Source organism: Anas acuta, chromosome 24 (genome assembly GCF_963932015.1).
Source record: "Anas acuta chromosome 24, bAnaAcu1.1, whole genome shotgun sequence".
NCBI classification, from domain to species: domain Eukaryota; kingdom Metazoa; phylum Chordata; class Aves; order Anseriformes; family Anatidae; genus Anas; species Anas acuta.
Window position 1 is genome coordinate 4,717,261 of NC_089002.1, and position 12,836 is coordinate 4,730,096.

The 12,836-nt window shown below is 58.5% G+C and overlaps 1 protein-coding gene across 1 annotated transcript; it reads right to left on the reverse strand.

Annotated features, from left to right (window-relative positions):
• Positions 1-5,613: 5,613 nt before the first annotated feature.
• On the reverse strand, positions 5,614-11,576 carry TNNI1 (troponin I1, slow skeletal type). Its single transcript, XM_068659635.1, has 8 exons — positions 11,507-11,576; positions 9,629-9,663; positions 9,185-9,226; positions 8,559-8,690; positions 8,381-8,470; positions 7,745-7,921; positions 6,235-6,345; positions 5,614-5,929 (listed from the first exon to the last, which is right to left on the reverse strand). The coding sequence occupies exons 4-7, from the start codon at positions 8,682-8,684 to the stop codon at positions 6,238-6,240; spliced, it is 501 nt and encodes a 166-aa protein (XP_068515736.1). The 5' UTR covers positions 8,685-8,690; positions 9,185-9,226; positions 9,629-9,663; positions 11,507-11,576; the 3' UTR covers positions 5,614-5,929; positions 6,235-6,237.
• Between the last annotated feature and the right edge of the window lie 1,260 nt (positions 11,577-12,836).

A 12,836-nucleotide genomic window follows, 5' to 3' on the forward strand; every position in this document is an offset into this window, starting at 1 on the left:
AATTTGTCTACTAGCGGCGCCGCGCAAAAGACGCCCTGCCCAGGAGTGCCACGCAGAGCAAATCCCTGCTCGCCGCCTGCTGTGCCAGGGCTCAGAGAGGGACCCGCGCTCGGGGCTGGATCCATCCAGGTCTCCCAGGGTTTCGGAGACAACTCCCAGCCCAGAACCTGTTCTACCAGCAGCTCTGCACCCGTCAACACCTCCTCCAACGCCGGCCTGGAGGAGGTGAATTACCTTGGGCTGCGTGGGAGGAGGCAGCCGCTGGCTCTCCGGGATCCAAAACAGTCATTAAAACACCTCCGTCAGGGCGCAGACCGACCCTTTCCAAAGAGCAGGGCAGGGTGCCCCCCTCTTTGCAGCCCGGTCTGGATGCCTTGGGTGGAGCAGACACAGCTCCCCATTTTTTTTTTAGGAGATTTGCTGCAGTAAAAAGCACTCAGAAAGTCTTGGGGGAGGTGGGGGAAGCCTGAGCAGGGGGTGATTTTTGGGTGCTGAAGCCCTGTGCATGCACACCCCGCTCCTGGCCTGGCCCACCCATGCCACCAGCCCCTCCAGACTGGTCCCCAGTCCCCATGCCCCCAGTTCTCACACCGTGCCCTCTTTGAAGGGCAGGGGGAAGGCAATGGGGGGCTCACTGGGGCCATGGGGGCACCCCAAGCACCGCAGGCTGGGCAGGTTGGTGGACGCCTCTGGGACCCCTGGGTCTGCGGCCCCCACAGGGTCCCCAGGGGCGGTGATGTGGCCAAGCCCCTTTCCCTGCCTCTGCCCCACAGGGTGTGCCCAGCGCCCAAGCAGCTCACTGAACCAAAGGTGCCTGATTAAAATCCCGTCTCTAAAATACAGCCCTGTCAAATGAGCCATCCACCACGAGCCAGGCTCGTTCTGCTTTTCTTCCTCTTCGCTGTCACAGCTGTCTTTCAAGTGCTGTCATACATACGGAAAGTTCAGTGAGCTGTGGCACAAGGGGAAAAAAATTACTTAAATAACCTTGTAAGCGTCCCGCTAATTGCTGGCAAACTATATATAGCAGTCCAGCATCAGCAAGCTACTATAAAGCAATAAACCTTTCTGATTAATGCACAGTGAGCACTTTACTTGCAAAACTCATTGCCAAAGGATATCACTGAAGCACAGGACTTAACAGGATTTATAAAAAGGATTACACCGGCGTAGTGAAAGAACACCCCCAGCTAGGATCTATACGGCAAAGGAACATAAAACCTCACGGTTTGTGATTCCTCTTGTTACGACGATGAGGAAATTCTAGACAGGCATTTAGGGGACAGGGATTAGGCAGGGGACAGGCGCTGGTGACGCTCGCCCCTCACACTCCCCCGGTCTTTATTTTCAGCTCAGACAATTTTTGAGCTGAATCAAAGACCCCCCCCAGGGGGCTGCTCCTCCGGGGACCTGTCCTGGTTCTCTCAAGCCCAGAACTGCTGGCGTGAACCTGCAGCGAGGAGTTCCCCGGGTCTGCTCCGCGCTGCAGGAAGAGCTCCCACCTCCCCAGCTGGGGCTGACTCATGCTGAGCTGTTTGGCTGCACGAAGCGTTGATCTCCAGCCTCCCGGACACTCCTGGTCTGAGATTTGTGCTGTCACAGAGCGGTTAGCTCATGTTTTCCCCTATGCTGCTTTTTTTTTTTTTTTTCTTTCATGTTTGCTCTAATCCCAGGCTCTCACTCCCAGGTAGACAATGGCCAGCCTCGAGCCCATTGTCTTAAACATGAAGTCATGTTGAATTTTTCTCCCTGTGTGTCACTTTGTACTCTTCCTGAAGCTCATCGGCGCTTTTATCTTTTATTCCCAAATCCCAATCCTGCAAGGTTCCTCAGAATGCCTTCATCATGACCCTTCATCTCTGCCATGCTGAATACACCCAAATTATCTGCAGGCTTATCTCGCCATTGCTGTTTCCTATCTGCTAACTGATTACTTACCTCTGGTTGGACTTTCCTTCTTACCCGTGGCTGACCTTTTCCAGCCTTTGCTCCTGGAAATCCAGGAAAACTCTTACCTACTGAGTCACCCTTAGCCACTACCTTGCTGACGCCTTCAGCGCACACCAGCAGCTTTGTGAAGCCAGACTTCCCTGTACAAAAGCTATTTCGGCTGCCCCACGCTCATCACCAAAGCAGCATTCACCAAGCTGCAGGTCCCCAAAGCAGGATGTGATGAAATTGGGTGCGGGCACAAGTGGGGAACCAGGCTGACATTGATCCAGACCTGCTCCACGCAGCAGGCTGCTGTGTGTGCTGCCCCAGATCTCCACCCAGCAGAGGAGGAGGACAAGGGCACGGTGCAGAGCTGTGCTTCTCCCTGGACACCCGCTTTGCCCAGGGTGGAGAGCTTGCAGCCAGCCCTGCAGCTCCTGAGGAGCTCCAGGAGGCCAGGCTGATGCAGATCAGCACAAGGCACCCATTTATACCTGCTAAGGAGCTAGACCAGTATCAGCTGGTTTTGCTTTTTTTTTTTTTTTTTTTTTTTTCCCTTGGGAACAGTGTCCTGTGTCTCATCCCTATGCAGAGCCTGTTTCTTTGGCTACAGGGCAGTGGAGAGCTTCCAGTTTCCATAACCGTGCTGCAATTAGGGCATTCCTCTGCCTCGCCCCAGGGCCCAGCGGTGGATCCTGCACCTCCGCCTTGCCCTGCGTGGTCCCCAGCCTCGGCCCCAGCTCAGCTCCTCTACCTAAAATTCCTTCAGCTTTTGGGAAGATGGGGGTGATGCACTAGAAATTCATAGCACTGAGCTACCTGCACTGTACAAAGGAAGCCAGGCAGGAAAACATCTGAGGCTGGTGCGTTGCTGTTCAGAAACCGGGCAAAACCCAATCACAGAATAAAATCTTCTGTAGGAAGGGAACAGCCATTGTCCGAACTGCCTTGGAAGGAAGGAAGGAAGGAAGGAAGGAAGGAAGGAAGGAAGGAAGGAAGGAAGGAAGGAAGGAAGGAAGGAAGGAAGGAAGGAAGGAAGGAAGGAAGGAAGGAAGGAAGGAAGGAAGGAAGGAAGGAAAGGACATTTTAGACAAACACTAATTCAGAACTGACCCCCTGGAGCCCCAGGGGTGCTGTGATGTTTTCGGGCTCCCCTCAGCCCTGCAGGGTGCCCTCCCCAGCAGATCCCCTCCTGTGGTGCCCCAGGACCACGTCTCGTGATGCACGGACAGCCCCAAAGGGGTGTCACTGGCAATGTCCCAGCTGACCCATTACATGGACAGACCGAGAGCAGCCGATGCTGCCAGCTGGAAAGCAGCTGTGTGGCAGATCCCATCCCTGACAGCACAGGAAATTAGCTGTAATTAATGAGGAATTCCTTCTGATACGAGCGACGAGGCAGAGGTTGACTTTCCTCTCCGGGCTGGGGCAGGGAGCTGCAGGGGTGCAGCTGAGCTGCAAATACCCCCAGGGCAGCACCCGGTGGAGCTGACACATCCCCAGGGAGCACCCTGGAAAAGGAGTTTTTAATTTTTTTTTTACAGCCAGCTAGGAGGGAGATTTTTGAATGGCTACATCAGGCCGAGCCCTTTGCTTCTCCCTCACTGCAGTTTTGACAGCAGAACCTTTCCAGTTGAAAATCATTGCATGAATTTTTTTTATTTTTTTTTTTTTTGACTAACCAACTTAAGCAATTTCTGCAATTTTGAGCTTCCCTTGTTTTGCTCTGGGGGTTCTCAGCTGCCAAAAGTTGCGGCTTGGGGGATGGTAGGCACAAGGCTCTGTTCAGTTCAAGGAGACGGGACTGACTCATGCCCTTCTAGAAATAAATCCAGTTTCATTAGTGACTGCTCCAAGCATCATCTTCTCCTCCAGAGGAGAGCACCTTGAAATTCCCCCTGGAACTGCAAGGGGCAGGAGAAGAGCTGGCTCCCAGGGCACGGAGCCAGGAGAGCTCAAAGCACACAGCTGCATCTTCCCCTCGAGACTCGAGGCGGGGGGTTTCCATGCTTCTAAGAAAGCTGAAATCCACAAAACTCTGTCAGCCATGGCAACTGATGGCCATGGGAATGGTTTTGTGCCAGACCAGGACGAAAGCAGCGACTGGAGAACGTTGTATCCAAAAAGCGGGTGAACTTACAGAGAAAGGAGTTTGGGGTCAGGTTGTTCTTTTTGTTTTTTTCCCTCCAATTTAAAACCCAGGCTGGCCATACGAAGTCAGCTGCAGCCTGCGATGAGCACAGGTAGGTCTGGGACCTCACTGAGGGCACCCCGGGCGCAGAGACGTGCTGGAGAGCCCCAGGCTTTGCTCGGCCACGGTTTGGGGAGTTTTGGTGCTGAGGATTTGGTGCTGAGCTGGGCTCCAAGGAGCACCCACGGGAGCCTGGTCCCACAGCACCCATCGCCCGCATTGCCTTTCATCTCACCGCCATCCCTCCCTGCCCCGCAAACACGACCCCTTTTATTAAAGTCCCAAATTATCGTAATTAACGCCAAGCTCAAAGCAACTGCTCTCGACCCCGGCTCGGCTGGGGTTTTCTGCTGCTGTTTCAGGTCTGAAGCAGGCTTTGTTTCCATGAAACCTCCCTGCATTTTCCAGCTCTTCCAGTCGGTCAGGTACAGCCATCGCCTCTGCCTCCACACCTTTCTTCCCCTGCCAGAATCGCAGCCGAGTTGTGTGAGCTCCCCCCGGGGATAGCGTGCCGCCCAGATCCCGGGACGCAGCCCTGGCGCGGCGCCCGCTCGGGCAGCGAGCTCGGAGCCGAACCCCGGCACGGTGGGGCCGTGCTGGCAGCTCCCCCATCCCCAGCACGTCAAGATTTGGGAGGAAAACGCGGGTGGGAAGGGCTCTGGGCGCTGGGCAGCAGCTCTGGGGGTGGGACGGGTGGTGCTGCCCCTGCGAGGGGGATGCAGAGGGGGACACAGGGTGACAGCCACAGGGGGGTGGAAGTGGGAAGGGACCTCGGGAAGTCATCTGCTGATGCAGCCCAGGACACCATCGGCTTCTTTGTGAGCCACACTGCTGGCTCCTGGTCACCTTGGTGTCCTGTGGGGCCCCCGGGGCCTTTCTTGCCTGGCTGCTTCCCTGAGGGTGCCCCCAGTTTGTCCTAGGGCTGGGGCTCGGGCTGGGGCTGGTCCTCCCCAGGGACAGGGCTTGGCACTTCCCAGGGAACCCCCCGAGGTCCCTGCAGCCCATTTCTCCAGCCTGTCCATGTCCCTTTGGATGGCTCAGGTTTGAAAATGGGGATGCTGCTGCGATTGCTCTGGATACCTGGGGACAGGGACAAGGACCAGGAACGCCCTGCCAAGGGCTGAGCCTCAGCATCCCCTGCAGTGCAACCAGGCAGAGGCCCCATTTTGGTGCAAATTCTCCCCAATCCTACCCTCTCCTCCCTCCAGCCTCCGCTTGCACCCACCCAGCTGCAGTTTTGGGGGGCTGTGATATAGGGAAGGGTGGCGTGGCGTGGCTGGGGGTGGACTGGGGCTCTCAGCAGAGCTGGGAGCAGCCAACGGGGGCTGGAAGAGATGACCCCATGCAAGGCTGGTCCCAGGGCGTGCTGGCCTGAGAGCTATCACGAGGGCATCGCCGGGTGGCAGGAAGGGGCCAGGATGTCTCCCCCAGGGGGCTGTGGACCAGCAGCTGCTCGTGGCCCATGCAGTGAGGAGCCCACGCGGCGCAGCCCCGGAGACCGTCCTTTAATGCAGGGCACATCTCAGGCTGCACCCAAGGGTGGGGGAGCAGGGGGACCGGCTGGTGGCCCCTCCAGGAGCACGTCCCATGGGGGTGATGCCCGCGGGAGCCGCTGTGCTGGGGCCGTGTGGGAGCAGGGCAAGAGGCAGAGCTGGAAGGAAGAAGCTCGGGTCTCCTTCCCGCACGGTTTTCCACACTTCTCATCTCGGTGCTGAGCTCGGGGTGAGGGTGCAAAGAGTACGGAGGGGCAGCAAGGGAAAAGGGGGCAAAGAGCGGGGTTGGGGACCTTCTTCTGCCCTGGCACACCTGCAGGAGAGAAACAGAGCAGAGCAGTGGGGCAGAAGAGGAATTTCACCAAAAGTTGCCCAAAGCTGGTGCCACCCATGCCCGCACTGTGCAGGATGAGCGCAGCGTGGGCAAAGCCCGGGGAGATGGGGAGGAGAAGCCAAGGGAGCTGCTGGTGGGGGCTCCACAGTCGGGATGTGTGGGGCAGGGACGTGTCCCCCATGTGGGGTGGGAGATGGGGCAGGCGGTGCCTCTTTGGGGCCGTTCTGCATTGCCCCAGCCACACGCACAGGTGGGGGATGCTGCAGGGAGGACGGAGCCCCTACCTCTCACTGCCCCGTGGGGGATTTGGCGGCGTCGAACATCTTCTTCCTCCCCTCCATCCCCGACATGGCCTCCACGTTCTTGCGCCAGTCGCCCACTTCCACGGGGCGCTCCTGCCGGGGGGAACGGGGACAGGGCTTAGTGGGGGGACAGCCGGCAGCCCCACACCGTCCCACCCCACGGCACGGAGCCCTGCTTGGGGTCAGCAGCTGCCCTGCTGCAAACCCCCATGCCCCGTGGGGCTGGGGCTGGCCGGGAGCTCTGGGTGCGCATGGGTACCTGCCCAAAACCTGGCTAAGCTGCACGAAAATCCCAGAAAATCTGTTTAGGAGGAAGAAGCCAGCATGTGGGACTCACTCCAGAGCTACACCAAATGCAAGCAGAACCATTTTCTGCGCCCATTTTCTGCGCAGGAGGCTCCCAGCTGCGCTTCCTCCCAGCTCTCGGATGGGACTGGGGTTGCTGGTGATACTGGGAGAGCCCAGCAGCCGCGGCTGGGGCAGAACGGGGAGGTGGAGGCGGCCCTGGGAGCGTGCCAGGCACCGGCCCTGCCAGCCCACAGGCATTCATAGATTACGAGCCGTGCCCCAAAATCATCTCACGGCATCTGCAACAGACTCAGATCTGGTCACCGCCTGGCGTTGAGATCTGTAAGTGCAGTTTTCTGTCCGAAGGGCTGAAAACATGCCCTACTGGCAACAGTGGGGAAAAAAATAAAAATAACAAATAAAAAAAAAATGTTGTGCTGCTCACAACTCTTCTTGGGAGGTGGGGGGGGGGGGGGGGGGATCTTTACATCCCAACATTGCTGCTGCTGAGGAAAGGACCAAAATCATTTCAATTCCTGAGCATGGCACTGAGAGAAAAATCCCCCCCAGTCTTTTTGGGGTTGTCGAAGTGCTCTGCTGCAGCACTGCTGGGATGTCCAGCCCGATAGCCAGCACTGTGACGGGATTTGTGCCTCCTCGTGGATATTTAGCCCCTGATGGGCTCAGGGCAGTGAGCCGGGACGAGGTCGAGGTGCAGAGCAGGGACCCCGGCCCCTCAGGGTGCCATTTCCCACCTGGAAGCAGCGACAGCTCCGGTGGCTGCTGGAGCTGTGTCCCCATGCCCACATCCCCCCCCTCGGAGGGGCTCAGCACCCCTGGGTGGCTCTGGGCACCCCGTGCTGCCCCCAGTTTGGGGGACGACTTTCCCCTCTCGTATCTCTGCAGTCACCAGGACTGGGCTGCCTGTCTCCAGCGTGCTTGCTGGGCTCGCTTCCTCTTATCTAATCTGGCTCTGGGAGTCTCCTGGGTTGTTTTCTGGGCGTGATTGCAGTAAACAGGAGCTCTGCTTGTTCCCAAGAAGACCAAAGACCAAACTCCGTGCGAGTGCTGCTCAGCAGCTACACCGAGGGGGCTGCAGTACCCCTGCTGGGTACCTGGAAAACCCTCGAGGCTTCCCAGGGGACCTTGGAGAAGGGCGAGGGCAGTCCCGGGAGCCCCCTCTGCCTCTGGGGGAGCGACCCACCTTCTCCGTGTCCTCCTTCTTGACGGACTTCAGGTTGGCTCTGAGGTCCATGGAGACCTTGTGCTTGGAGCCCAGCAGAGCCCTCAGCATGGCATCGGCGGAGACGCGGACCCGCCGCAGGGGCGGTCGCTTAAACTTCCCCCGCAGGTCCAGCACTTTGATTTTCAGGTCCTTAATCTGCGGGAGGAGGGCAGGGGGGGGGTCACTGCCTTGCAGAAGAGGCCCCTGTGTGTAGCAGGACTCTGCTGACCCTGAGCCACAACTGGGACAGGCCTGGCCTTGGGGACACCCGAGGGACCCGAGGGTCACCAAGGGACCGTCCAGCCGAGCACAAAGCTACCCCTGCCCTGTCCCAGCTGCTTGCACGGCAGCCGGACCACCAGGAGCTCCTGGCCCTACAGGTGGTGCTCAGGGGGGTGAGGAGGTTGCCCGGGGACCCAGGGGACAATTGGAGCTCCCTGCAGCAGGGACAGCCCCTGTGCTGAGTGACATCTGGACCCAACATCACTTGTGCAGGGCGAATGGCAGCCCTGAGGTGAGGCTGGGGCACGTCCCACGTCCCAGCTCAGCCCAGTCCCTGACAGACCCCCACCAACTGGGCAGTTCCCGCAGCAGCAAGCCCGTCCTGCTGCCTACCTCCCTGGTGTTGTGGTTGCACTTGGCTTCGATGTCGTATCGCTCCTCGTCCACGATCTCAACCTTCTCGTGCAGCTCCCTGCACAGGTCCTGGGGGCCAAGCACAGCAGGGGAGCGCTGAATGCCGGCCCCTGTGCCCTGGGGAGCCTTGCTCCATGCTCAGGATGCAGAAAAATACCTGGAGCTGGCTCAGGGAGAGCCCGCTGGTGTGCAGCGGCGTGACGCGCTCCGCCAGGTACCTTTCCTTCTCTGACTGCTTGTCCACGATCTCCTGATCCCATTCCTCCTTCGCTTTTGCCAGCATCAAGCTCTGTGGACACGAGCAGACGGTGGAGATGTGAACATCCAGGCTCCTGCATCCCCCCCACAGCCTCCCCACACGGGGTCTGCGGGTGGGACGGGGACGTCCCCGCCTGCCCCCAAACCTCCCCTCGCTGCCGCTGCCCTCCCCAGGTCCCTGCTTTGTTGCAGCACACATCAAACCCCCCTCCACAGCCTTCGTGTGGTGACCCCGGAGGCAGGGGAGCGGCGGGGCTGAGATCTCAGAGGGCTGCGGTGGTCCAGGTGGGTGCCGACCTCAGCACTTTCCTGCCTGGCTTGGCTCTGCCCGAGACCTTCCCAAGGGGAGATTTGCTCGGCGTGGCGGCCGCAGGGCCCACGTGAGGGAGGGTTTCTGAGCCGGCGAGGTGGGGACGGGAGCTGCTCCCAAAGCCCACGTTGGGGCCGTGCCCCATCGCTGTGCCACCAGCCCCAGCTCCGTTTCCCCAGCCAAACCCCAGGGAGTTTCCAGCCCTTAGGACTCACCTTCAACAGGAGCTTGCGCGAGGCTGTGATCTTGGATTTTCTCTAGGGGAAAGGGGAGGAAAAAAAAAAAAGCTTTGAAAACAAACTCAGAGCAAACGCAGGGGAGCATCAAATCACTCGGAGAGGCAGGGCACTTACCTCCCTGCAGGCAGGCACGCGTTCGGGCAGGAGCAATAAGGAAGGAGAAGAGAGAACGGGGCATCAGTGAGCAAAAAAAGCCAGAATTCCACCCAAATGTGGCAAGAGAGCTGTCATGGTACCCATTTTGCCAGGTCCCCGAGGCTCAGGTCACAGCACTCTCACCCACACCTCCCTGCTCAGCCTGGAGCCTGGCCCTGGCAGGGCACAGGGGTCTCAAGCACTGCCCGGACCCCATAAAAACAGACGGGATCAACCAGCACAAGCAGGGAGCATTCAATGACAGCCGAGGGAAACCCCTGCTACTTACGGCTCTGGCATGGTGGCTTCGTGTTGTTCTCCTAGAAATAAATAAATGCAAGAAGAAATAACTAAAAAGGGAATGGAGCTGAAACAGGGGAGCAACTCCCAAAGCTGAGCTCCCCATGGAGCCACCAGCTTGCAGGAGGGACGGAGCGAGGGGCCATGGTCACACATCGCAGATTCCTTCAGCATCCACATCCCCGTGAAATATTCACAGCTTCATATTTTAAATACTCTCGGTAACCCTATGCCCCAGCAGCAGCTGCAAAATGCTGTTCCCCGGCACTGCCTCTAACACCGCCCCTGCTCGCCCAGAGGCCAGGTGCTGCGTAAACCCGAGGGATAGAAAAATCCGGGGGAAAATGCCAATCTTTTGGAAAACGCCAATTTTGCTTTCCTCTTTCCACCCAGGAATAACAAACTGAAGACACGTTTCAGAAAGAAATGGCTTTCTGCAGTGTTTGGTTCTGTTCCTTTGAACTGAAGCAAAGCTGAGATTTTTTGCCTCAACCTTTTGCATCCCCACGAATTTGGGAAACATTTTAAACAACCCCAAAGATTATTGCTGGGAAGAAAAAAAAAAAAAAAAGACTATTTCTGGTCTCCTGGAGTAGCTCTGAGGCATGCGTGGGGGCTGTGCTGAGCAGATCCCAGTGTTTCAGGCAGCACTTCACCTCCCAGCCCCGTCCACTTGTCCCTGTCTCCTCCCCGTCCCCCGCTGCCTTGCCAGAACTGTGGCTTGAAGGATTGCAGCTGGCGAGGAAAATGCCATAAAATCCCAGCAGGAGCCCTCTCCCTCGGGACCTGCCAGATCCCTGGCCCTACAAGGAATAACCCCAAGAACAGGAGATAAATATTTATTATATATACATATGTTCAGCAAATCCCCATCCATCAGTTGTAAGCCACCGATTTCACTCCTTTTTGGAGGTTTTTGGTGACAAAACGAACATCCCAGAGGACACACGAGGAAGGCGGCTGCTCTTGGCTGACACGGGTCGGGTCCCAGCTGCTCCCTCCCGATCATCCCGGGGGGGGGGGGGGGAAGCGAAGCCTTTGGCTCCCTGGCACTGGGCAGGGGCTGGCGGAGCCGCTCGGCGTCTCCCTCCTTCCCCGGTGGAACAAAGCCGCAGCCCCAGGAGCTGGCACCCACACCACACCTCAGCCCGGTGACCTCTACCAAGGTCAATCAAATTTTGGGGCCAAACATTCCTAATTTGACTTCCCAGAGGGCAGCCAGGGCTCTACCGAGCAGTAAGATGCTCCCAGCAAACTTGTGTCAGGGATTTTGGGGCTCCAGCCAGAAATAGAGCATCCGAAAAAGACTTTGCTCTCTGATGGGGACAAGAGGATCTGGGCAAGTTAATTCTGCAATGCCTCCATCCGTGAAAAGCTTAAAAAGCGTGCAACAACTTTAAATCACAGAAAACCCCTTAATTCCAACACAGCCAGCCCTGACACCCTCCCGCAGTGCAGGGGCTGGAGGCAGGCTGTGCACAACCAGCGCGATGCCACGCACGCTGCTCGCACCCCAAATTCCCCTCCCTGCTCCCACCAGTGACCCTGAGCAGTGAAACCAGGATGAAAGGGCTTAGTGCTCCCCAAAATGCTCCTGTTTGCCACTTTTCAGGAAAATTCAACAAGTCTCAGCTGCAAAGCAGCCGGGGCAGGTACTCCTCCCCTTCTCACCCAGCCTCCCTCCGGGAGCAGAGGAAACCTTTGGCAGATGCAGGTTTCACCGGGCTCTCTGCCAGACCCAGGAGCACCCCCCCACGAAGAAGTGGGAGAAATTCAGCCCAAATTTGCCTCCTGGGGGGAGCCAGTCCCACTGCTGGGCGACCCCAGCACCCACAGCACAGCCGGGGCCGGGACCCCTCTTACCTCGGTGGTGCCTGGTGTCAGCAGAGCCTCGCACTGCGGGGCCCGGCGGCGGAGGGGGAGTATTAAACCACAGGCGGCTTGCAAGTGGTCAGTAAAAATAGCACAAATCCCCTCTTGTGTGCACACGTTTGCTGCGAGCCCCGGCGCCCTGTGACGTGCGGCACCCACCTGGGGCACGGCCTCGAGGATGGGGCACCACGGGGCACCGCATGCGCGTGCTGTCGCACCCGTGTTTTATTGCATCCGTGACCCTCGTGCAATTTGGGGAATTCCTGGGCTCTCGGTGGATGGTTCAGCCCGGTAATGCTGGTGCTCACTGCCCGATGCCCTGTGCGTGCACGTGTTTGTGTGTGCACGCAGCTGTGCCAAGCCAGGCTGACCAGGGGCGCAGTGCCCGTGCGCTTTCCACTGCGCTCCTCTCCCTTCTGAGCTGGAAAAGCCCTGCAAGGAGACAGAAGCCACAACCCAAAGCATGGTGGTGCTTTTTTCCTGCAGAAAATCTCCTGATACGTTTTTTGTTTTTGGAAGAAAGCCTCTAAAGGGAGATGGGGGTGGATGGCCAGGCGAGCTGATGTGCAGGCGCCCACGCACGGCGGTGCCTGCGCGCTGTGCAAGCACACAGCGAGATCCCCACGGGAGCACTGGCCATGGGGTTGTGGCTGCAGGGGGGGCAGGACAGGGCACACCAACGAGGGGCAAGGGGGAAAAACAGCACAGATGGGCTTACACCACCAGACCTGCTTGGTGGCTGCTTGGGAGCAAGGAGGGGGCAGCCCCCTTTTTGTGGGGCAGCACCAGCCAGACTCGGTCCTCCAGACCCAGCACAGCCTGGCAGGTTGGGATGCTTTGGTGACTTCCAGCCCTTCATCAGCCTTGATGTTTTCCCCTTGAAATCACTGAAAATAAGCAAAAAAGCTGCCATCTGCCCCCCGCCCCACAAAGCCGGGTGTCCCCGCTGCAGGAGGCTGGGGCCGGCAGCACCTGTTCCCAGGGTATTTTTAGGGGCAAGTTTAGGAGCAAACAATTCCCAGCGTGCGGCCCAGCAGGGACAATGCCTGGTATTTTAATCCCGAGGCTATTATGGTCGTGGAGGGACATGCAGCTGCGTGCATGGGGCAGCTCCATGGTGGGGGGGACAAGGGGAGCCCCGTGTGCCACGGAGCGTGGGGTGCGCGCCTCCCCCAACCCCTTCCCCTGCTGGGACACCCCAAGGAGCTGTGCCGTGGGGGCAGCAGCCCCCAGGGTGGTGTGAGCTTGGTGGCAGTGACAGGTGACAATGGTGGTGGCAGCAGCAATCCCATCCTGACTTCACCTGCTCTGGTCCCAGCAC

Excerpts from the sequence above, each read along its gene's own strand:
- TNNI1 (XM_068659635.1), bottom strand. The coding sequence starts at position 8,684 with ATGCTGGCAAAAGCGAAGGAGGAATGGGATCAGGAGATCGTGGACAAG. Across the intron at positions 7,922-8,380 it reads GCAACCACAACACCAGGGAG|ATTAAGGACCTGAAAATCAA; the intron begins GTAGGCAGCAGG and ends CTCCTCCCGCAG. Across the intron at positions 6,346-7,744 it reads AGAAGGAGGACACGGAGAAG|GAGCGCCCCGTGGAAGTGGG; the intron begins GTGGGTCGCTCC and ends TCCCCCCGGCAG.